Source organism: Dermacentor albipictus, chromosome 4 (genome assembly GCF_038994185.2).
Source record: "Dermacentor albipictus isolate Rhodes 1998 colony chromosome 4, USDA_Dalb.pri_finalv2, whole genome shotgun sequence".
NCBI classification, from domain to species: domain Eukaryota; kingdom Metazoa; phylum Arthropoda; class Arachnida; order Ixodida; family Ixodidae; genus Dermacentor; species Dermacentor albipictus.
In genome coordinates, this window is record NC_091824.1 from 53130496 (window position 1) to 53155621 (window position 25126).

A 25126-nucleotide genomic window follows, 5' to 3' on the forward strand; every position below is an offset into this window, starting at 1 on the left:
GCTCCTCGAGGCGGCGGTCACGTCGTCCATGCGAATGTATATAAAAAATGACTAGGCAGAAACATGACTCCGCTCAGCCTCTGAGTATGCGATAGCACACATAAATAGGGATGGCTGTGACTATACAGCTCCGCAAGCGTTTGTCACGGGCGACATTGCACACATTCATTTAGCAATGTGTTGTTTCTATAACTCGTATCTCTTGCAAACTTGCCAGTGTGAGCACACTGCCAACAGGCCGTTCACCGCTGGAAAAGTAGACTTTCACCGGCATTGAATCAGCCGCAAAGGCACACGTTCAATACTTCAACGACGGACAGCACCTTCGCGTCACCGCGTGGCAATGAACACGACCAGACTAGTTGAACCGTGATTGTGAGGCAAATCTGTAGGGAGTATCTGTGTGGTACGATAAAAACGCCTGACGTATTGCAACATGCCAGTGGCTAAATGAAGCTGGCCAAAAAACTCGCACACTGCGATAGCAAACTGGTGGATAGCTGTACGAAGTAAGCAAAGTAGTTTCGGCTGCCGTATCAACTTACGATGGAATGCGTGAGCGTGAATGAACGAGGACGTAGGAAGAAACAGACACACAGAAACAGTACAGTCATTGCGTGTCTGCTTCTTTCTGCGTCCTTGTTCAGTCGCACTTACAAATTCTATCATGGATTGGAACCAACTAGCCCGCCAACGCCTTTTAAACAAAATTAACCAGCACGGTGTCATACGCGCACAAGTAAACATGAACACATCTCGCTCGATGAGCACCGAAACTCACTGTCAAGATTCTGGAATAAGGAATCACGGCAGCAGCAAGCACGCATCCGGGCCGCGTTCCTCGATCGCGCACGCGAGATTGAACCGCGTTCGCCGGCTCACCCTCACACGCTTTCACTCGCACATGCAGCACACGGCGTACGGTGCCGGTTTTATCGGCTTTGAACTTTATACGTAGCCTCACGGTGACGCCGATGGGGACAGCGACGCCGACGGCAGTAATGCGCCTGGAGTGTCCACATAATTGATATAGCAATAAAGAAAAACACAAGCCGGCACATTTGTATGCTTCCAAGGCGAAAGAATCACAAATTTTCACTGCACTGAAAGACAACTTCCAAGACTGAAAGTGAAGTACGCTCAGACAACTGTACGAAGGAACGTCATTTAGTGCACAGAAAAATCGCGAGGCCTCTCAGCTGCCCTCGGTGCCTCGCTGTCCAATGCAACGCCATGTTGAATTTTCTAGATATTGTTCCGTCGTGATGTCATGAAAACAATGAGCCTAATTGGCCAGCGCCTTTACACAAATTTGGCATCCGTAGATTTCCTTCATAATTGTTAGATTGTCACCGAGTAGAGGCGGGGAAACGCGATGCAGAAGGTGAAGCACTTTGGAACATTTATTTACTAACCGCTACACCAAAGCTTCGTTGTACAGTGCTCTCTGCGTCCGCGCAGGATCTTTATCGATTTCAGGGCTTGTCGCAAGTTATTTGAAACACTCTGTATTTACACGGATATGCCTAGGGAGATTTCGAGCTTTAAGAGAGCTGTCTGTAATGCTAAGACCGCTGCCTGCACCAAGCAGTGCTAGAGACACGGCGTCACAGCCGCACTCTAGTGTTCGGCTGCACAATACTCGTGACGCTCGACGCAGCACTTGTTTGCCCGCTGAGCGAATTCCCCGGAGCGCTAACGTGGCTTTGCTTAGCATCGACATTTTTGGAGCAAAATGAACTGCGTGTCTGTTGCGTTCCTGGAGACATTTTAACTTTCCAAGGGCGGGCCCCGCGTGCACCGGCGGTCACAGGACAAGAGGACGGTGCCAATGCGCCTCCAGGTGTCAGTAATAGAAATCGAAATAAAACTAGTGCCGATCCGGCCGAGCCTTTGTGGGTGCACAACATAGTAAATACGATGTTGTCTATGCTTGGCAACGGTTGTGTTACACTTCCACATATAACGTGCGCCGAAGTCGGTGATAGCTGAACCCAATATTAATCAGTTCACATCACAAAAGCGGTACCATAGGAGATTCGCCGTGTGCGACACCGTACGTGAATATTGTGTTGCGCGACATTTATTCGCCTGACACTTACCCCCGTATGCAGAAATGCAAGTTAAGTCGAAGCACAAGCTTGACTTGATTTAGATGACTCCTGGCGTTAAGGGGGTATGGTAGGGTGCATGAACTATCTTGGTTTCAGCTTTATATCTCAACAACTGTTCTATATATTAGCGTGAAATTCTGCACGCTCAATAGCAATAGTGTTGGCCTTAATTGGTGTAATTTTTTACTGCAGGCCTTTTTTATTTTTTGTGTATTTGAGAACCAAACTTTAAGCTATGATGTAAAATAAAATGTACCTTTCCTCAGAAACAAAAAACAGCATGACCGTGAAATTTCGCACAATAATTCTGTATAATAGTGGGTTTAACTGGAACCTTTAAAAAATGCTTTGCTACATTTACGTCACAAGAAAAAAAATATTGCCGTCACACGTCTCGTACCGTGGAGGGTCCTTCTAATAATCTTTTCTTTTTTTTTAGTGATACCTGAGTGATTGTTTCACACATTTAGGTTCGGATTACTTGGAAGGGATGCGAGTATATTCTGGGAAAATTTCAGCGTAATGGGCTGTATAGTTTTCCAGAAAAGGTACATCAAGTTCCGAAAATTTTGAAAAAAGTGGTTTTGAGAAAAACGCATTTTTATGTTTGCACCTTCACTACAACCGCTCAACATGCACCAGCAGAGTACAGAAACTTTCTGGCTTTTTTGGTGTCTTCCCCAAAGCCTTTCTTCATGTTTACGTTTACGTAAACATGAAGTAAACATAATTACGTAAACACTGAAAAAATGATGGAAAACAACATGTAAAGAAACCCTCGCGTCTGTCACGTTTAAATACCAGGCGGCGCGCTTTTGGCGCCATTTTTAAAGGCTTAGAGCGCTCCTACGCGCTCGCCGCTGCACTGTTTTGCTGCCCACAGTGTGTATTATTTTTTATTGATGAAATCAAAAAATCAGTTTTTTGGTCGATTTGCCCTACTATACCCCCTTAACGTGCCCAAAGACGCTCACTGCGTTTCCTTCGGCGCATTCCCGATAGGCGTCACTCGGATCAAGTCAAGCATGGGCTTCAACTTAAGTTGCATTTCTGCATACGGGGGTTAGCCTTGCCATACGCTCATTAAAGCCGCAGAGTTCCTTGCCTCGTTCGCGCTGCATCTTTCACAACCACAATTCCTTTGCTAGCTGGACAGGCGGCTTTTGTCAAAATAAATTTTCATGATATAGACGAAGATTAACAATTAGAAGCGCAATTTAAACAATTCTGAATTGCAATACGCCTTTTACTTCTATAAAAAGAAAGGTGCAGTGCTCTGTGAGGAAGAGGTTCGCTGGCGCTGCCCGGACAGCGCCCTGCCTTCCGCTGGTGACATAGGGGTTTTGCACAGGCAACTATAAAAAATTGGAGGACGCTTAAGCTTCGCCTTCAAGAGTGGAACGCGACAGCGTTCCCGTCGACCCGCCAAGGGGTGTAAGACAATGGGCTACAGGGCAGCCATCACTTACGAGGCGCCCCGCATCGGACGCGGTGAGCGTCGAGCCATATGGTCGAGCAATGCGGCGTTCGGCGCAGCAACGAAACGTGCGCCTGAGCATGCGGAACGAACCAAAGAACTCGGTATCTCGGAGGGGGAAATGATGCACGCCAGCCAAACGTCGTGATCGGCACGGGCAGAGAGATATACAGAGAGTGATCTAAAGAAAGGAAAGATGCCTGATTCTGCAGAGGGAGCAAGGCGAAGCGTTGTCAGGGGAGAGAGAGTTCGGGCCGCGACCCGCCTCGTACCGGTCCTGGCACAGCTCCAATGCGCTCGTGGCGCGCCATCTGTCGCGGCAGCGCCGTACATGGAGAGGAGGGGGTCTTCTGTGTTTGCCGCAAGATGGCTCTGCGTGTGCGGAAAGCGCAGAAGAAATGCAGCGGAAACGCACTTCGCCACTCGTGTAATTGCGACTTCTGTAAGTTACAAGTTCCTAATTACCGATATACACCGCAGTATAACTTTCCACAGCTCGTTTCGAAGGCAACACCGCATTCACTAGAGGCGCGTTTGTACCGCTTGCAAGCATCGAACTCGTGGCTGAGTGGTAGCGTCTCCGTCTCACACTCCGGAGACCCTGGTTCGATTCCCACCCAGCCCATCTTGGAAGTTGCTTTTTATTTATGAAGTGCCTGCTGTGATTTATCACTCACGGCCAACGCCGCGGACGCGGACACCAACGCCGACGACACCGGCTTTCCTGCGACACGAGCTCCTTAATGCTATCACGTTAAAAATTACTGGCTCTCTCGTAATCGAGGGTAGATGTAAGCATGAAACGGCTACCGGTAAAGCAGATTGGTTGCAAATTATATTAGCCCCAATCTTAAAATGGGTGTTGTGCATGTTCGCAATGGCACACCCCACCACATCACACTGCACCACGCCATGCTGTGCACTCGTCCATATGGACGCAATAGTTTCCTGCCACTACAATACCCCATTGCAAGTATTGTCTCAGTCAAACGGCCATCCGCTGCGCGCCTAACGCGCCACGGTACTCGTGGACAGCTGGTGTTGAAAAGAGCACTCAGCGCCAAATGGGGATAATGAAGTGTCTAGTACTCTTTACCTGTCTTTTGAATGTCGCTAATGGAAATGAGAAATAAAGCTTCAGCGTACTTGAAGTTACAGTTTGAGTAATATTAGAAACAATCAATAGGAAGAACTCGGAAGCAAAATTTTTTGCAAGTTGTTTGTTAACTGACTAGCGTATGTAATGCGGTTTTGTCTGGTTGCCCGGATGATCTTGTTTTGTTCTCGCAACTTGCACGGATATTCTCGTTTGAGTGCCCGTATAAGGGCTCTGATGTTTGGCTCAATGTCACCTGAAGGTCGCCGACAACGGGAGCTAAAAGTATTTGATGCTTAAAATCACTCTAAATGAGTCCGTTCCTGTGTTCAAAGTACTGTGTCATTTCTACATCATACGCTAAACAGCTTCGCTGGTCATCCATTTTAACTGAGTGCAACGGCTCGTGATTTTTGTTTAATCATGAAACAGAAGGAATCGAACAATAATGTCGAAAGAGATATTTGAACAAAGAGCACCACTCATATCTGGAGCTACACGTGCATTCGAACGTGTTAATTTTTATTGAGCTCTGTCTTCAAGAAACCTGCCATCTGCAGTCTACCTTATTATTCACAATCTCTATTCTTTTTCTCCAGGACTTGCACCACAGTTTGACCAAGACCCTAACCTTGATGAAGTGCGAGAGAAACTTAGCGCCAATGTAGTGACCCTGAATGACATACGCACCATGAGCTCAACTGCCGTCAAGCTGACTTGGAAGGTATTCCAGTTGACCATAGTACTTCAGTCACTATTCCGGTGTATTTAGTGTACAACTCTATTCCGAAACTACCACAATACGCGGTAGCGCTTGAGAGGCCTACTTATCTTTGTGTCTAGCAGTAAAGCAATCAGCTTTAACGTCTAAACTCAACTGTGGCACGCTGAACAAAGCTGATTTTTCAAGAGACGGAGTAAGTACGCAGCTTTCGTCAGTATTTCGCGCACTGACCGCATAATGCTTACATTTGGCGTTCATTTCAAGCAAGCTCCAGTGTGTCGTGCCTGTGGCCTGCCGCAGGTCACGCGTAATATTATCAGGTTTATTTACTTCAAATCTCCCGTATCTCAGTAAAGCTTGTATTTCTCTCTCTCTTTCCTTAAGATGTGTCTGGCAGATCTATCAGATTGTTTGCGCAACACTATTGCCGCATGATTGCCATTGCGCAGCTTTCATGAAGGCATACGAAATTAGGACAACGAGGGCATGCACTCTGCCACGCTGCTATCTTTATAATTTACATACGACGCAGTTGCGCTGCATGACAAATATCTTCCTTGCCTTACTCGCTTTCTGTGTTCGCTATGTCTTGCAGGTACAGGGCAGCAGAGACGTTGTGGAGGGCTTTTACATTCGTTTTCGGGACCTCAGCGGCAGCTCGGAAACATACAACATTGTTACTGTTTTGAATGGTGAAGCCCTCTCATACGTGCTGAACGATTTGAAGAAGTTCACAAAGTACGAAATTTTTCTGGTGCCATTCTGCAGAAGTGTCGAAGGGCCACCCAGCAACTCGAGAACAGTTCAAACGTTGGAAGATGGTAAGGGCAAGCTTCGGTTAGGAGCTCATGAACGGTTGACAATTGTCGTGTGCTAAGAAGGAATTTGCACCGTAAAATGTGCTACTCATGTGCTTTTGCAGTATATTTTAAATAATAAATAGCCTGGTGGATTTACTGATCCTTATATTCTGATAATAGATGATGATTCAGTATTTGCTAGTAGGTGCCACGTTCATACGGAGTGCCACGAATGATAGCGTTCAGCCCTCCTTCAGAGTGAACAATTAGGCAGCACAGGCCAGTTAATTTTTGTTTCGCGAGGAATGTTTGTTGCGTATCCGTTATAAGTTGTACATCGTTAATACGGTATCACAAATGTTTGTATGAGGATTTCAGGGGTAATGTAGTTTATTTTTATATTTATCATTTTGTCACCGTGTCCTTACAACGAAGTTAGGCAGTAATGTGAAGAACCTAGTTTTAATAACGCAGTTTAACTTTATTCAGCTACGTATAACGGTAATAGTAAATACAGTGAAAGAACTGCGATAGACCACAATTCTCCGTCCACTTTTGTTCCTTGATCTGTCTTCGTCTGCTCATGGTGTACGTACTTTCAATGTTGAACCAACTAGCCCAACATGCGTAACTTACTATTGCCGATTGTATTGCTTTTGCGTCCCCCATTTATAACCATTGCATCGACCACTCTATTGTCGGTATGCTTCGCTTTCGAAGCATTCTCATACTTAGAGTAGTCTTCCGTACGACACCTAACACAATTAGCGATAACGACGTTGTGGGAACCCTTTCAAACAAACAAAAAAGTGAACAGTTTTGTTCTAAGCGGCCAAACATATTCACTTTATTATGTGTGCTCGTACGCTGATTTTCGTTGCCAGCTTAGCTTCACTGCATTAGTAGCGCTAGCACTCTACAGGATATCCACGGGTTTCGCTATTATGAAGGCCAATTTCGGCTGCTATAATCCGACCACTGATATGACCAAAATTCCATTGGCAGTCCCAACAGCACCGCCAGATGGCGTGGAAGTCCAAGTTCTGAATGGAACAACTGTCACTATACTCTGGTCTCCGCCTCCACCTCAACACCGCAATGGAAGGCTCAGAGGATACAACGTAAGTAGTTGCATGAGCTTCTTTAACTGTCCTTCCTAGATTTTCGTCTCTGTTATTATACTTTATAGTTGCAAACTTAAACTTCTCGTTACATAAATAACGAGAGAATTGCTCACTATCTTCTCGAATCTAGAATTATGTTCTGATCAGTCAATGAAAAAAACATTCTTTCAGATGTTTCATTCCAATAAATTCACAGTTGATTGTCAGGTTCAGCGGTAATTTCCACGGTTAACCGATGCTGCTAAAAGCCTGTTTTTAGCGGTAGCAAAACCTTCAACACATCGGTGGCACAGGTTTATTGTTTCACTGAATCACATTTTCGTAATTATTATGATTTGAACACAGAGTTTGTTTTCGAATAAGACTCGGGCTGTAGGTTGCCTTGTCATGCTCAAAGGAAGGGAGCCGCGTACAAGAACACAACACACATAAGCCAGCAAGTTACACATTCTATAACACACAGAGACGCATGGAGCTGCCAGAAATGGGCTAGTTAAATGCGCGGAGTGAAATTAAAGAATGACACCTAACCAGACAGCCTCGGTGTTCTTCCGAAAACAGATGTTACATTCTTTTTCTGATTTTAGGTGTATGTGGACGGAAACTCTTCAGATCTGCATCTCAATAAAAGCACAAACTCCACAACTAACATGCTCACTTTAAACAACTTGACGACAGGGATTTTATATGAAGCACGTGTGGTTGCAGCGACAACCGTCGGCGGCGGACCAGCCAGCAGCCCCATCCGTTTCAAGATAGGTCAGTAGAAACGTGTTCTTCTGTTAAGTGGTGTGATACGCTTAGAAGGTGTGAGTATTGTGTAACTTGCCCAGCTATATTGAAAAGGAATGTTCTTTCCATAGCGCTCAGAAAAATCAGGTTTCGAGGTTTCTACTGTACACGCACGCATGCTAAATACAAATTAGCACGCCTAATTCAGACCTAGCCCTCGCACTTACTTCTTTGGAATGGTTTCTTGCTTTCCGGTTGTTCTTAGAAATAAAATGTTTTCAGCAGAAGTTGCTTTATTTTTTACAGTATTCCTCACGAGTTTCCCGCTAGTTTAGTAAAAGAACATACATCTTTCGAAACTATCCGGAAAGGTGAAATAATTAGGTGCTCTTTGCTCTGTAATACGTAGTGAGCAACATCCCGGACACACATGCATGAACATGTCAATGACAGCAAGTAATATATATTGTGTCCCTATGATTACATGTACAGTGCACAAAAGCGCATTGCGCAGTGAATGCGTTCAATAAAAATTGTTCTACTATGCTGTCAGCCAGGCAGTCAGAAAACGACGTATTATTTCCTTGTTGATATATATTAATGAACTTCAGCTGCCCCGATTAGACATTACTTGGTTCTTAGGAGTGCCAACCTTGGTACTTGGGAGAGAAGCGTTAGCGATAGCTAGATAGCGAGGCATGTACTTTGAATTGTTATATGAAGATAGTAAAGTAAAAAAGTAAAGTAAGTAAGTAAGTAAAAGTAAGTAAAAAAGTGAGTAAAAGTAAGTAAAGTAAAAGTAACACTGATGCTCAGTTGAAGTCCAAAATGTGTCGCCGCCCGTTCACTATATATTCATTTGTTGGGGCATGTTCAGAACAAGTTCGGAATTCCAAGCAACTCTCAGTGCCCTTCCACTATGTGAAGAAGGATGACCAGCGAAGCTGTGTATGTGAGCTTTTTAACGGCGAACTGCACCTCCGCCATGGGTCAGACCAGCATTACACTATCTTCGGAATCGGCCCACGTATGGGGAGTGCTTAACGCCTGCTCTACCTGCGCCGTGGGTCAGGCCGCTATTGCACTATCTTCACGCTTGGCCCACGTATGGGGAGCGCTTAAAAACTGCTTCACCTCCGCGGCAGGTCGGCCCGGCATTGCACCAGCTTCGGTATCGGCCCCCGTATGGGGAGTGCTTAATGCCTGCTTGACCTTTGCCGCGAGTCGACCCCGCATTGCACTTTCTTCGGGATCGGCCCACGTATGGGGAGTTTTTTTTTTCTTACCACGCCAACTACACTATAGCTTCCTTGGATGGCACAGCTATGCAGCTTCGCTGCAATAAAGGGCTGTAAATTAATGTTAAAACCCTGCTAGTCCTGTTTTTCAAGTTTTTGGCTTTCCGCCAGGAGAACTGCTTCTGCGAAACTGCTATCTCGGCTTAGGCTGGATAACAGCAAGAACTGCACGGTTTAAGTAGTGGCCACATCATCATCATTATCATGATATCCTTATGTATAATAAAGGGCGAAGCCCTGTCCCATGCTTAACAGCGAATTACTTTTTTTGCATATTACAGAAGGCACATCATCTTCAACTTACATTTCTCGACCTTTCGAAAAGATTGTTAAGCAGCCATGGTTCATTGCACTTATCGGTTTCCTGCTCCTTGTAGCTGCAACAAGTTATGTCCTGTTTTTAATGCGAAAACGTCGACTTGAACAAGCGAAGGCTATTACAGCAGGTAAGCAGATTGAGGCATCTGAATGTTTCGGTCTTTTTAACCACTGACTTTATTAAATATGAAAATACAACAAACTAACAAACGTAGAATAGTGTTCATCAAGTACAAGCGTCAGTTTTGCTACTTAACTCTTGGTAGCTTCAGCCTCGGAGACGTTCAGGCCGTGTTTATTTCGAAATTCACTTGGCCATCTTTTTACATGTACAAAGTTGCGCCATGAACTTGTCTATTTTTTTTTCTAGCCCAAGAAAATAAGCCACAAGACATCAGGTGAGTAGATTTCTTCATCAATCCCATTTAGGAACTTCACGTTAAGTCATTTTCTGAATTGATCATTTTTTCGTGCTGTAACTTTCAGCGTGCATACATAGTCGAAGCACCAAGCAGAAGGTCTATCGATAGTCAGGCGTCGCACTGAATGCCGCATCACGTAGAAGCTAGAATATACACCAGCGTGGTTAATTCAGAATATGGCCCGAGATAAAACTTTGTTCCAGGCAGTTTGATGCATTAGAAATTGCTGCGTACAGCGTAATACTTAGCTAGAAGTGAAACATACGAAAAATATTTATTTAGCTAAAAACTTAAAGCTTCTAGTTGTGATTACGTTTTACGTACTATATGGCCGTTTCAGAAAAAAAAGAAAAGGAAAGCACTGCTCACATGGCCTACAAATGAGTGAATTCTGGTCTCCCTTCTCTCCCAATCTACCATAGGAACTGCTTCAGTTCCGTTACTGCTCGTGCTTGCCTTAGCCATCAAGAAGCCTCGTGGATTAACTATAGTGCCTGGAGGCCCTCTGAGCAACCTAAGGTGGCCTTCTGTGAAACCCAACTTCTCAACAAAATGAACTGCGCTTCAAACGAGCATAACTATTCCAGGTGAGTTTTTGCAAGTTTAATTAGTAAACAGGTAAAGCTATGCTGTCTGCAAAGCCACTGCTTAAGAACGTGTTGCTCTAAACCCACAATGAAACCTCGAATTTTGAGTTCTGAAGATAGCATTGCATGCTTGCTTATCAGAATCGCCACAGACTCTCTAGATGGTATCATTGTTTGTTGTGTTTCATGAACGTAACACTATTACAAAGTTCATCGCCAACTAAGGCAGATACTCCCGCATTATGTTTTACACATATTTATGATTGCTTTCATGCATGAAGCGCTCCATATGATGCAGAGTTATCTTTTTTCCAAGTGGGAGAAGCTACAGGCGTCTATACGACTCTTCAGCCTCTGTGGGCTCGCCTTTGTTGTGCTTTTGTGGGGCCAGTCGGTGCTTCTGAATTGGCCACGGTAGTTACTCCCGACTTGAAGACACTGAATTAGGAGCATCTAGCACTCACACAGCACCTCGCTCTTGTGGAGTATGCAGCTTATCCAAGAGCATTTTAAAAGTATTCTAGTGAGACCGGAACATCACAACGAGTTTCCGGTCTTCTTCTGGCAGTTTGTTTGGAGCCGGCGCTGTTGCATCAGCGGTGCGCTGTATCACTAGAGGTGGCTCCAGCTCCAGCTGCAGCATGGGCAGTGAATTTGGTTGGGACTCTGGCTGTGGCCAATATGTGGCTTTAGTAGAGCGCTCCATTGAGTTTTCTACAATTACTTGAGTGAACTCTGGCACGGCCATCGTTCAGCCACCATCAGAATGATGGGTAGTACATGGATTTGTCTTAGACTCGTGCTTAGGGCTTCAGACGTGTTCTGGTTTCGTTTATTGCGCTTTATCTGGGCCTAAATGGGCCTAAATTTTAACACAGTTTATACATTTTCTTTAAACGCAGAATTTTAAGAGACTAGGCAAGCACAATAATCGCTAATAATTGCCGTCATTCCGCTTGGTCTACGCGTTCGTGGTGTAGTGGTTTCAATATCGGGCTTGTGCGCTAGAGACTGTGTGTTCGAATCCCGCAATTAGACAACTTTACTAATGTTTATTTTATTATTTGTAGCGCAGCGCCGTCTTAAAAAAGGTCATCTTGCAATGCCACGAAGCCATTTTAAATCCATAAGGACTAATTTTAAGAAAATACATTTACTATCCATCATTCCCATGCTGGCTGAACTTCCCTGCTTGCAGCTCCCCTTGACAGTAGCGCTACAGTTCCTTCTAGTAACTGTATGAAACTCTATGGCGCGGGCGAAGCCTCAGTATTCCTCTTTTCCGCCATCAACTTGTAAGATTTTAAACTCGACTCCGCCAGGCCTAGCTGGTAGAGGATGACGTGTCGTCGGATGTGGCGCACTCTTTACAGTGGCATCGACCTGCTTTGAAGTCCGAAAGCGCCGGTAACGTCGCTTTTTAACGGCCACAAGAGCTTCCCGACGAGGCCAACGGTCGTTCACCATCTACTTCAAGGCCTCGTCTTCCTTCTTAACTTTGGGACCGTTCTTTAAGGAAGCGTCATGGGATCCAGGGCAGTTGGTGCTTGTGAGCCAAGGCTGCACAGGAGTCTGCAGCGTGGGTCTCAGCGTAGCCTGAAGAAACTCGTGTACTCGCACACAGCACTCAGCTCTCCTAGCCTCATGCAATTGTGGTATTGTAGTGGCCTCAAGATAAATAGACGCACGGGTAGTCTAAAGTGGTCAACCTTTAGGTACGTGGGGCGTGATTAGGCCTAGAAAATTATCTTCACTCAGCGGGATGTACCGAGGCGAGATACATGTGCTATGGCGACGCCACCAACGGCTGGCTTCACTAGAATCGTGAAGTCCGAGCTGGTGATGGAAACTTCTACGTCGTAGTTGACACCTGTAAACGAAGCACCGTGCATGGGGATATGTGAGTTGTAAGTTTGCTCAAAGCGCTCAGCACGGTCTCATCCGCAACGTCAATAGCCAACACATTCTCTCGGGGGTTGAGTATGAGGTCTGTGACTAAATTTGGCGCCACCGCGTCAAGTTACACTGAGACAGACTGTCTGGAAAGTTACTTCAGGTTGTCGGTAGCGATTTCTGGCAAAACAGAAATCGCACCGACTGCGGTATTCCGAGGTGGTCCTACAGTCGGCCTGCTCCAAGTCGTGGAGGCCCTGGTGCCTCCTCGCCTTGTGTTGCGGCTCCACACAAGCTCGAAATCGTAATCACAGAAGTTCTCACTGCTGAGCGGGCGTACACTGGTGTATTCACTGTCTAGGTTGCTCCGGAGGCCAGTCCTATTCCTAGACACAGCAGTCGCTGAAGTCGCCATCCCGGCAGACGCGAGGCGCTTTCAACTTGCGCAGACGCCAATGATGGTGGCTTTCCAGATATACACAGAAGTCAGGAGCAAATAACTTAGCTATAAGAAAAAAAATTTTTATAGCTCAAAGCACCATGGCCATACGTGTGCAGTCGTTTTGCCAACTGATTTAACCTGGAGGCTTGCACATGACAGTAGAAAGCAGAATTAATTGATGGTCGATAGGAACAATCAAAGTACAGAGAATTAAATTGGTTAATACAACGATCGTATCGGTCCTGCTGAGTCGCGGCTCGCACTTTCCAGAGTCTGGCAGAGTTTTCGTGCATAACAAAATAAGGTTGTTGAAAGATTGCTTCGGCGTTGCCTCCATTACCTGCCGCAACATGTAATTAATATTCCTTAGAAGAAAGTGATGTCATTCACAATATTTTGCTTTCCTTAAAGGCTCTTCGCAGTACAGATGTCCGGAGGGCTCATTTGTTTGTTTCAGCTCATGTTCATATTGACGATGAGTAGTAACTATCGAGCCCATGCTTAAATCCAGCAGGGAGGTGAGTAGCGCAAGGTTTTGACATCGAAAGTGGAAATGAAACATTTATCGGCTTAAGCTTTTTCCGACACCATATTTTTTTGCCATACTGACAAGACAATCGAAAGTTACCTTGAATATGGATTCAAGTACTGCAGTTTATAGGCGTTTGATGACTGCTTCTCTAACCATATTTTGCTTGTCTTACAGCGTTTATGCAACTTTAAATTGCGACATGAATGCACCTGAGTACGCAGAAGTAGACGGTCACAATTTGACAACTTTCAACAAGAAGTACGCTCGCTCGGTCCTAGAGCCGTACGCCACCACCACATTGATAAAGTCTTCGTTTCAGAAGAGCCGAAACGCTTCAGTAAGTGAAGCAATATTGCTGTTGATCAATGTTTTCATGCAAAAATTTTCAGTCGTTCATTGCTGCCTAACTGCACCAAAGCGCTCACTCATTGCAAATGAAATCGTGAAACGTTTGTCACGTGCGCTGGGCTGATAACTTGTCTTAAAGTGGAAAGTTGGGCGAGTTGCTATACATTCATAATGGTAACAGCGCGATCACAAGGACGACGAAGTGAAAGGCGCTCGTCCTGTGTCCTTTCACTCCGTCGTCGTTTTGATCGCGCTGTTACCATTATGAATGATAAGTTCTTTCTTTATCAGCGCCGCAAACAACGGTTGCCTTGAATAAAAGATTGGTAGCATGTCCTCCCTGCTTAATGACAAATTCTTAAATGGTTTAAAAGCATGCCTTTAGCCGGAACTTAGGCTTATAAATAGATGCAATCACGATGGCGCCTACTTTCCATTTACAATATAAGGCCAGTCTTACGCCAAAAAATTACTACTAGTTGCTTTCAAACCCATAATAACATTGTTAACGTTGCAGATATTACGTTCAGACCAAGTACATTTTGCGTAGATTGATTACAGTCCATTGATATATGTTGTACTTAGGCCACCACTCAATCGTAGAAAAAGTACGTTGAGACATCACATTTCCAGGCCCAACCAAATAAAATAACTTGCAGCCTACGCTTAAAAAGGCAACAGATTGGCATGGCAGTGAACGTTCATCTTTTCCGCAGAGCACAGATGCTGGCAGTGGATGCTCGCCGACAGAAGGGAGCAGAAAGCCTGGAAGAGCTTCAGACCTTGAAATGAGGCACGCCAACGAAGGTACGTGTAAGACACTGTTTTTGCGCTTGGGTATGTGCAAATGCAATTTCGTCGTGAATGAGAATAGCAAGATTGTTTTGCTGAACATAGCCTTCTGTTGTTACCGATTGTAGATGGCGTCTCAGATCGGCTGCTGAGAGAAAACAGACTTGCTAGTCCAGAAAGCGAGTCAGGTAGCTACAGAGGAGGTGAGTATTTAATTTGTTTTCGTTTAGTCACTTTTATTTAAGCAGAATAACAATTTGCAGTAAAGCAACCCGCCTGATAAAGCGTGCGCTGTGATGAATGATTCGATCTGAAAACTAAATTATATTGTGGGTTTATTGTATCACTCAGCACGATCGCACACGCCGCGGTTGTTCAGTGGCGATGGTGTTAGGCTGTTGAGCACGAGGTAGCGGGATCGAATCCCGGCCATGGTGGCCGCATTGCGATGGGGGCGAAATGCGAAAACACTTGTGTACTTAGATTTAGGTGCACGTTAAGGAACTCCAGGTGGTCAAAATTCCCGTAGTCCTCCACTACGGCATGCCTCATAATCAGAAAGTGGTTTGGGCACGTAAAACCCCATAATTTAATTTTTTTCAGCACGATCGCGAATGTAGAGGACAAGATATGTATCGCCGAGACTCAGAGGCAAGAGTGTCGACGAAATAAGTGTGTTTTCTGCTTCCTTTCTTCATCTTCGCCGAAGTATGCATATTATATATATAGTACCTCAAGGTCAGCGAAGTCAGAAAATGGCACAACTTGAAAGATAGATCTTCTTGCCTGCAGGTACTATCAGCGTTAACTTAAACGCGAACCGGGCAACGTATGGCCGAAGCATAACTGAAGGTGCAGGGAATGCCATTCAGTCATCACCAGTGACAGGCACGTATACATCCGGTTTGACCTAACACCGCGATGATGCACCGCCTATACTGCAATATTTTCGTTCCTGTTCTCATTCTCGTTGATCTGAAAACGAGAAAAGATGACTGCGCAGTAATAATGAAAGCGCAAAACTGTACCACGCGCACCGTTGTTCGCGTTTCATTTGACGCTGGTAGCAGATACAGTTTTGCAGCACTGTGAGACAATACCGGTCCTAAACGGGGATATTTAAGCCTCTCTTTGATATTCCTTATTGCGCTTTCAACTAAAGGGAAAGCGGCAAAGAAATTAAGATATTGCCCTATAGGGGCCGCATCATTGCTAAGTGCTGTCAAGTGTCAAGACGGATATGCTCCTTTCAATGGTGGTGACAAGACGGCCCGCACCATGCGTTTAGTTATGCTTCGGCCAGGCGATCCACTGTTCGCACTTCATTTGACGCCGATAGCACTTAGAACAAATAGAAACGCCAGTAGAAAAGAAGCAACAATGTAAACCGCTTTATTGCAACTACTACTCGGTAACCTTGTTACTGTGCAAATTGCAGCTTAATAAGCACAACGTCCACTGTCTCGCAGCGCAGCTCTTGTGGTCAAGGAAGCGCCAATTCACTGTGAAGAACTTTATCTTTCGTTTCGCGCACATGGCATATTTTCACGCGGAAAAATACATTGTCGGAAGATCTCTCGCGAGAATGCTTGGCTGTGGGTCCTAGCCCACACCCGGATTTAGTCATTAGGTTTCCAAGAAGGAACTCTCAAGCGCTTAATACAATTGTCATATGGCTGCGTTATTCTCACGCGATACACACAGGAACATTTCATTGAATATGTTGAGTTGGATACCTACCGATAATAGTATTTCTAAACCAACTTTGAGAACCCTACAACTTACGTTTAGCGTTAATTTATATGCTAAGACGACCATGAGTGTAGCGCTGAAATTTCTGGCCTTGCCCGTATATATCATTAGTTCATCTATTCAAAAAAGCAGAAACGAGACCTATTTCTCCAAAGAACCGGTGAAATTGTTTAGATGTTTGTTATCGCTAATGCGTGGTTAGCGTCGCTATACATTTATGAGGTGTGAATGACATTGTTTTTGTATGAGAACAAGGACATTTGCTTTGTCCAACAACAGCTCCTCGAAATTGTCCTCGTTGTTTTTCAGGTGAATATGGGATGCCTACCAAAAAGAGTCGTTTAAAAATTTCACGCGGTGGAGTTTTCGCTAAGGTACCTGTGATGAATTGGTCAGACATCATTCCTCCTCCACCAGAGAAGCCACCTAGCGAGGCGGGGTCTCGACCGAATACTCCTGCATCCTTCAGAGAACCATCGCTCCATGATATACAGATTAAGCAAAAAGTAAGCGTTTTCTCATACTGCTTTCTGTTCAGAGCACTTTCGACGGAAAATTTTTTATCAGTTGAATCAATTTGTGATATTTATACTGCTTTTTTTCGCCTGAATGTGTGTGTGTGTGTGTGTGTGTGCGTGCGCATGGACTTGCGGGTGCGTTCTCCATAGCGCTGGCTCCCTCTTATTATTGAAAATATGGCCACGGCGGCCGCATTTCGATGAGCGTGAAATGCGAAAACACCCGTGTATTTAGATTTAGGTGTACGTTAAAGAACCCCAGGTGGTACAAAGTTCCGTAGTCCTTCACTATGGTGTGCCTTAGAATCAGAAATTGGTTTCGGCACGTAAAACCCCATAATTTCTTTTTATTTTTGAATACCTTATCAGGCAAATTGTCCATTGAGCACCTCAGAACAGCCACAGCCGCATTTATAAATAGCAGTACAAGAGAGAAAGTGGTGGGTGCCTTACTTTTCTTTTTGAGCTTGCGCGGAGCCCCAGGTAGTCTTTAGGCCCATTCAACTCTGATGCAGCGAGTACTGCCTACTTTTTTAGTTCACTCCACTTTGAAGGAAAAAAGAAGTGGCGCTTGCATATCACGCTTCTTTTTCTCTGCAGTAGAAGTTCTGATATGGCTGCCAAGTTGGAAGTCAGGAGTCAAGGATGCGCGAGGGCATGCATGCGCGATCTGCATATTACTGACCTGCAGTCCCACGTCATGCATTAGGCCAAGAAAACATTAAGATTTTTCTTGGGTTTAATTTTTTAAAAACTCTAAGTCGCACACGGTGTATAACACCCTTGAACACAAATTGATGATGCATAAGAGCCCTGTTTTTACAGCTTCACCTTAGTGGCGCACACGCATTTTGGCACCTCAGATGGGCGCGTTAACTGCCGCGACTTCAAGCACTCTCGCCAAAGGACTCCTTTCGAGAGTCCATAAAAACTCAGAGATTCTGTTCAACCCTCTTCGAAGAGAGCCATTCCTTTTTTGCCTCAGAGACCAATATATTTGTTGAAATTGTTGCAGGCGCAAGGCTGTCGACGACAGGAATTACTCAGCAGCGCGCTCATGGACTTGGCAGCGCAATCATCCTTGCCATCACTAGACAGCGACCCTCCGTCTTTGGGTCTCGCAGAGGAATCAAGAGCACAGTTGAGGAACCTCAATGGTCAGTGACACTATTCACTGTCGTCTAGTGCGGTCAACCGCTCTAGCCAGCTACAAATTATGTGTCGGCATGAGCGAAATACACCATTGGGATAACTAGATGAATCTCCGTGTGGTAGTGGTAATTTTTACTTGAATTGTGTTGGGAAAACCTATTAACAGTGTGAATTAGTGCAAGCTCACAATATTGTACACGCAGTACATAACGTACAACGAAGAAAGCTGAAACGATACAAATGCATCCGGCTTATTTTTTTTTTCGAGGTTTGCCTTTGTTGATTAGATCGTGAGGTGAACGGTTAATTTACCTACTCTCCTAAACCTTGCTGACCTCATTTTAACGATGTAATGGACCTCCCATTTCTGACCTTAACCAGTCTTCCCTTTCTCAGGTCATATTTACCAGGAGGCTGATGCAGATTCAGATATGGAGGACATGTCACGAAGACCGTCACTACAGTCCAGCTTGGCTGGGGACACAGATTGTGTGTCAAGCGAGGGTGAGGACTCCTAATATGAAATGTTACTTCAGGGAGCACTTGAAGTACGCGAAAGCTACATCTCCCTGTTTTTTACTAAGATTTATTTCGGTAACTGGTAAAAATTTTACAGGCCGATGCTAATCACATTTTCACTGCAAGTAGTGTTTCGACGAGCATTTATGACAAGTGCGTAACTCGGCTGTTCCGACATGGCCTGGCTATATGGCTATATCACACAGGCCTGAAGCTTCTTAAACGTTGGGTATACAGAAGCCAGCACGGAGAATAAATGAAAGGGACCTTCTCTGCGACGTCATCGTGGCTGCGTTATTTAGGCCACAGCTAGATCGTATGGTTTGGTGAAAAACCTCGATGGAAGTTTCCGCCCTCTCAACGCTATACCACTGCACATGTAAACCCAGGCCTGCGTAAGCAGTGTCTAATGAAATAAATTCGGAAAGCAGCACCTGTATGGAAGGGTTGACCTTCTGAAAGCCTTCGCTGATGCATGCTGCCCGGATGATCAGGCTGGTACATCCGGCATTCTCGGTATATGTGGTCGGTTACCATTACTGCTATTCAGAAGCATTGACTCCTCAAGTAAATATCATATGTGCCGGCAACATAGCAGTTTATTGAGATATGTTGTGCATGGAAAGGGCGAGTTCCTATTTCCGACCAACATACGGCTGCGCGCGCAGCCAAAAAGTGTGCGCTGGTCAAACCTCGGCAATTTCTACGCCATTAGACGACCTTGTTTAAACCTTGGGAATGCGTAACGATTTCGCAGATTCTACACAGGGTAGAAGTAGGTGCATGTGAATCTTTTGCGTTTACTCTAACGCCAAAGTGCGATTACGTAAATGCTTGCATCAATCTCGGCTTTTTGTCACGCAATTCCCCTTCATCTTGCGACGCAATCTCTTGCGCCAACTAATCAATAAAGCTTAACAGATCCCTCCCGTTCTTTCTGTTGCTGCCACACCTCCAGCTACTCACAGCCCGCAACCGCCTCTCCACAAACCAACCATCAATTAATTCCGTCAGCCTCTACAATGTTTCAGTATCATATACACAGCAGTTCAGCAGGAACGCTGGTTCGCTTAAAACATGCGTACGCAAAACGCCCATCGCACCACTGGAAACCACAACGCCTTACGGCTACCGCCAGCGAGCCAATTTAGCGGAGCGTTAGTGGTACGTTCACTTCGCTTTGTTATTTAGGCAGCCAAGCACGCTCCGCATTTCTCGAGACCCACTTACGTTTTGTGCACGAGTGGCGCATGCGCCGTCGATAGCGGGACAGCTGGACGACGGGTGCGCCATTGGTGACGGCGGGAACCCACTTTAAGCATCCGCTCTATGATAGCTACCGCGGAATAATATGTAAATATGCGCCCCGGCACTCTATTGCAGAGATGCTCATTTACAGACGGAAAAATTACGGCACTTCATCGCGATCACTTTCTTTCTGTGACGCATTGTAGGGTTCCATTAAGTATGATGTGTTCACCACACAGCGGGGTATTCCTGCACTGCGAATGCATGTTATGATTGTTTGCTTAAAGGACCCTTGCAGAGTGGCCTAAATATTTACACGTTTGTGCTGTTCTATAACACCGCTCCTTCGTGGACGAGTGCAGCTGAGCAGAGCAACAGCTCCTGCACAAGTGGCTGCTCTAGCGGAGCAAGTTCATACGATGACTCTGTCTACAATGAAGTGGACTTTGCCAGGGCATTTTCGAAGGCAGCAAAAATTGCTGATCATCGAGTCAACGGGTCAACCATCATGACAGAACGCCCAGCAGCAAGGCGAGGTAAGTCTCTTGCGGATTTAGATAGAGCGTCCATTAAGTTAAGATGTCTCCTAACAAAATCTGCATGTTTATGCTTTTTCATTGCTCGGTGTAATTCAACACCATCGTTAAAAATACTTGCAGCTAGAGCACTTCCGTTAAAAAAATTAAGGACTCAGAACTATGCTCTTAAATAGGTCATAACAGATCGTCATATAATGGAGATGATCATTTATAGCTCGTTATTAGAATGACTCTTTTATTGTGTAGGTGGTGGGAACAATAGTCCGGGGGGACTGAATCACCAGGAAGATAACGATGTCGCGCACGCACATCAACATAGGAGCAAAACGCTAATTCATCAAGTGAAGAATAACGGTAAGTGTAAACAAAAGAAAATAAGAACAGTTTAAAATAATTGTGACTAAGGAAGAAAATCTAATAATACGTTGGCTGGCGCTGAGCATTGATGGTATGCAATGTTCTCGCAGTTTGCAGAATCCAATTCCCAGATTCAGCCGTTGTCCTTTAGCCCACCTAGTCAGAAGTTTCCAGGGGAGGGAGCAATCCGGCACGCTCAAGAAAGCTCATCTATGCACAAGACTGAAGGTAAGTAACAGTAAACTTTATGTGTGAATATAAATAATAAGCGACAATGAAATGGGCCTCACATTTAAAGGCGGGAAAGTGTATGTCTAATACACGGGGCACACATCGAGGATCCAGCGTCTGCAGAGCTATAAAAAGCTGTAGATATATTCAGAAAGAAATTGCTGACTTTAGCAGGGGAGTAATGGAATTAAACGAGCAATCACTTGAGCACACATTTTGTACAAAAACCACTTTTATCTCTACAAACCGTGCCTAGCCTCTATGTAGGAGATATGGCAAAAAATAAGCGGATCCCACTCACTATGGGAATCGATGTAAGGCGAAGCTTGCGGTGCTGTTTGCTTTCATTGACCATTATTATTGCTCTGCTTGCCTCTTCTGGTCGTGGTCCTCATCACGCTTGTTGTCTTCCATGGCCGCCACGCGTCGTTGTCTTGCCTCACGTCTTCGAGCCAGCATACATTCGCGGTTTGCACCACCTTTCGCTGCCTAGCGAAGACGCTCCTGTTCTGTGCGACGCTTCTTCCGGGACTGGGTGTCCTCGACGCTGAGCGCACGCTTTGGAGCCATTTTGCTGGCCCGTGTTTACGTGCTCTTTTGCATACGCGGCCAGCACGCTGTTGAGACGCCAGCTGCAAGCGCTCTCTTCAGGCTATGGACGATTGTAATGTTGACACTATCACAGCCCAGCTTGCGACCTCCACAGCCCAGCGCCTGCAGTTTTGTCGCATAGGGAAGCAAGCACAGCACGTACGATGTGGACAAACCGTGAAAGCTGCCACCGAGGCGCCATTCGGGAGGCGCGGAGGTGAGCGCCATCTCGGAATTTTGCAAGAAACCTAGTGGCACTCTCGCCAAGACCATAACGGCAACAGCATCGGCCGGAAAGTCAGGAGAAGAGGCAAACAAAGACTCTCTTTAAAATTCTTGTGTAGAAAATTTAATCCAGATGCAAAATGCGGCAAACATTTATTTGAATCTCTCCACTGTATCGCCCTTCAAGATCTGCTTTAGCTTTTGTGAGAAATACCACTCCTTCTCTAGCTAAACATGTCTGTTCCTCGTATGAAGATAGAATGTTGTTGAGGGGGCAAGGCTTGTATACATGCATCATATATATAGAACCAGTGCTTAAAAGAACGCTCGACCTACAGTTTAGACATTTGGACGTAAAGATATTACAATTATATCTCATAAACGCAACAACTGGGCGTTTTACGCCAGATCCTTAGTGCGTGCCCAAAGACAGCGCCTGGGATTGCATGTCAAGAATAATTCGCGCAATTTTGTGCTGAGTATCTCTGAAGGACGCGAGAGGGATTACACTCTTCTACGTGTAAGCGAGGGCGATGGCTGCAAGAGTACAAATTTTAATGATCTACTGCTGTTCATGTCGTACTATCTGTAAGCAGTCAGCTTCCTCTGGTGCTTCTAGAAATGTTTGCAACGGAAACGTAATGTAATTGTCAACTAAACTGACTTGCGTGGGTTCAGTGACTTAACCACTAATTTTGTTGTGCGCGTTGACTTTCAGAAGCAATCTTTTAATATGCTTGGAGCTGATTGTTTATGTCGAAGGTGTTTTGCCTCTGAATACCTGTATTGTAAACGTTGCTGGCAAGGTAATCATTACGACCAGTTAGCACGTCTACCTTCTCAAGTGTTTTTTCAGGCTGCACTGCATTAGCACAGGCAGCTTTTAGCACCGAATCGGTTTCTTTTAAGGTCCTTATGTAAGCAGTTTTCTTCCCTGTAACCATTACGTTCACAACCAGATGACGTTTTTAAGCAGAGAAGGGAACCAATGGGTTGAAGTCTGCAGTAATGACATAATCCTCACCCAATCCTGCCACAGAAGCAGCGTGTCTACAGAATTATCTGGAAACGACAAGAAAACTACGGGGTTCACGCCGGATGTATGGTGATCAAAGAAACAAAAAAAGCAGCCTAAAGGCGACGCATCGATCGCAGTAGCAAATTATTATACAGCTATACCAAGTAAGGATGGTAGTTTTATCGGCTGTGCAAACTTGGAAACCTTCGCTTAAAAACTAAGTTAAAAAGCACGGTATCACGCGTGCAGAAGCATACGTGAACACAATTAACTCGATGACTGCGAACACTGGCTTTCAAAACAATGGCATCAGGAAGCGCGGCAGCCGCAGCGAGCAAATTTAACTTCGTGCTGCCTCTGGCTTCAACGCGAGCCAAGCAGCGAGAACACACCGCACACAAGCTGCCAGCCCTCGGTGAACCTAGCCTACGCCCCCATGGCAGGTCGCTATCAAGATACGGCGCCCGCAGTCGCGTTCAGGCCCACCATACGCAGCCGCCGCCACAGTAAAACGCCTCGGTCACGCAAAGGTCACGCAATTGGCTATTAAACTCCTGACAACAGGATAACAATTGGCAAAGTTTCTTGAGCTGTCTGTTTTCAGAGTGGAGAAGAATAAAGGCCTTTTGCTAAAACAGATGAATGTGACGCCGGAATTCATGTATATTTATAAGTAATTCATTGATGATTTGCTACAATTTGTTGAACGCCGCAACATGTTATCACCAAAATAAAGTGAAAAGTGAACATCGTACCACTTATATGTCAGTATAGCGAGTAGTAGGCGTAAATCGAGGAAAGACCTCGAAATTACTTGCTCACAAATGTTTGAATGTACAGCATGGATACCACTCAACAGAAACAAAAATGCGATACGTTGTATAGCGTGAACAAAAAGAAACAGTCGTTTAGGATTCCTGTGCTGATTGTCGATGTCTGAGGCGACGTTACCAAACCACTCAGTCTGGAAAGTTACTCGTTCAAATGTCTATTTTTAGTTTCTCAATACAATGTACCGCTTTTTTAAGGGCAGGAGCGGCAATAGTTAAAGCTTAAGTACAGGTGTTTATGCGTGCTTAGGAGGAGCACTTGTGCTTATGGGTTAAGACTGACGATTCAAAATTGAACGTAGAGTATTTGAGAACGGACAGTGCATTGCAGTATACTATGCGACTTATTTTTTTCTTCGCGAGTTCCTGCTCTGCACATTAGAAGCGTGGGCGTTGAAAATGACAACTCTATATTTTAACATCCATACAAACGAATGTTAGTCGTTCAAATGAGATTAAGAAATTGGAATCAAAGCATAAGCACCAGTAAAAAGCTTAAGTTAGAGCAAAATTTATTTCACCTTCATGATCCCAACATTAATGAATTAAATTACTAATTAATTAAAATATTAATTAATTAATTAATTAATTAATTAATCAATTAATTAATTAATTAATTAAATAATTCAGAATACCTCAGAAGTACCAAAAACGTGCCGTTACTTGAGGGGTGGGTGCACAAAAAATTGACTGGTCAGGATAAGTGGCATGACTTGAAACATGGCTTGAAGCTTTCAAAAGAAGAATTTTAGTTGTGAGGGCGATGTTAAAAAAGGGGGCATTCCATCCCCGGGCTGTGTGCACAAAAAGAGAGAGAGAGAAGGTTAATCCGTAGTGCAATGGGTACGTGTTGGATGCGCTGCACTGGGATGCGTCAGGTGGCAGAAACGATGCGCTGGATTGATTATTTGGTTACCTGGGTGTGGTGAACGACACAACCAGAAAAATGAACGAAAACGGCCAGTTCTGCCTCGTAGGAGGGCGAGGTAAGGCACAACCGGAATTTTAAAGATGCGATCCTTATGGCACAAAATTAGTCGGAAGGAATGTACCTATAGGTGGCAGCTCGCTTCTAGACCAATTCAATAGTATTAATCACGTTAACGTGATCATTATTAAAACCGGAACATGCATAATATTTTATGTCGAATTATGGCTCCTATCGAAATGTTGGCCAGCTTTTCTGAGGCATCTTATTCCTGTTCTTGAGCTTTATGCCACAGGCTTTATCGGCAAGAATTTTGACTGAGGGCGATGATGACGACACGGCGCTACACAAATAATTTAACAAGCAATTGCAGAAATAGGTTAACTGATTGGTATCGTGGGTTAAAGGTAAATCACAAGAGGTATGGGCTCCTAGGTATTTATATGTCTCGTCCTGTATTAGAGTAACGTTGTTAAGAGAGTAGAATGACACTACGTAATCACGACGGAAAATGAAAAC

General features: G+C 44.9%; 2 protein-coding genes across 33 annotated transcripts in view; one reads left to right on the plus strand and one right to left on the minus strand.

The window, feature by feature from the left end:
* Positions 1–25126, minus strand: part of LOC135909148 (uncharacterized) — a 758332-nt gene that overhangs the window by 638076 nt on the left and 95130 nt on the right. The gene's annotated exons all lie outside the window — the stretch shown is intronic.
* The window catches only part of LOC135909146 (roundabout homolog 2-like), a 103512-nt gene that overhangs the window by 77174 nt on the left and 1212 nt on the right, over positions 1–25126 (plus strand). The window contains exons 10-25 of one of the 3 annotated variants that reach the window (XM_065440979.2): positions 5287–5411; positions 6007–6232; positions 7217–7332; positions 7923–8094; positions 9647–9811; positions 10054–10081; positions 10528–10692; positions 13734–13896; positions 14624–14714; positions 14828–14902; positions 16761–16957; positions 17985–18126; positions 18518–18625; positions 20251–20424; positions 20674–20781; positions 20895–21012. In XM_065440979.2, the coding sequence (XP_065297051.1) occupies positions 5287–5411; positions 6007–6232; positions 7217–7332; positions 7923–8094; positions 9647–9811; positions 10054–10081; positions 10528–10692; positions 13734–13896; positions 14624–14714; positions 14828–14902; positions 16761–16957; positions 17985–18126; positions 18518–18625; positions 20251–20424; positions 20674–20781; positions 20895–20935 (2096 nt within the window). In that variant the 3' untranslated portion in view covers positions 20936–21012. The remainder of the gene's footprint in view (positions 1–5286; positions 5412–6006; positions 6233–7216; positions 7333–7922; positions 8095–9646; positions 9812–10053; positions 10082–10527; positions 10693–13733; positions 13897–14623; positions 14715–14827; positions 14903–16760; positions 16958–17984; positions 18127–18517; positions 18626–20250; positions 20425–20673; positions 20782–20894; positions 21013–25126) is intronic. The other 2 variants (XM_070536934.1, XM_070536935.1) reach the window with 2 other exon arrangements.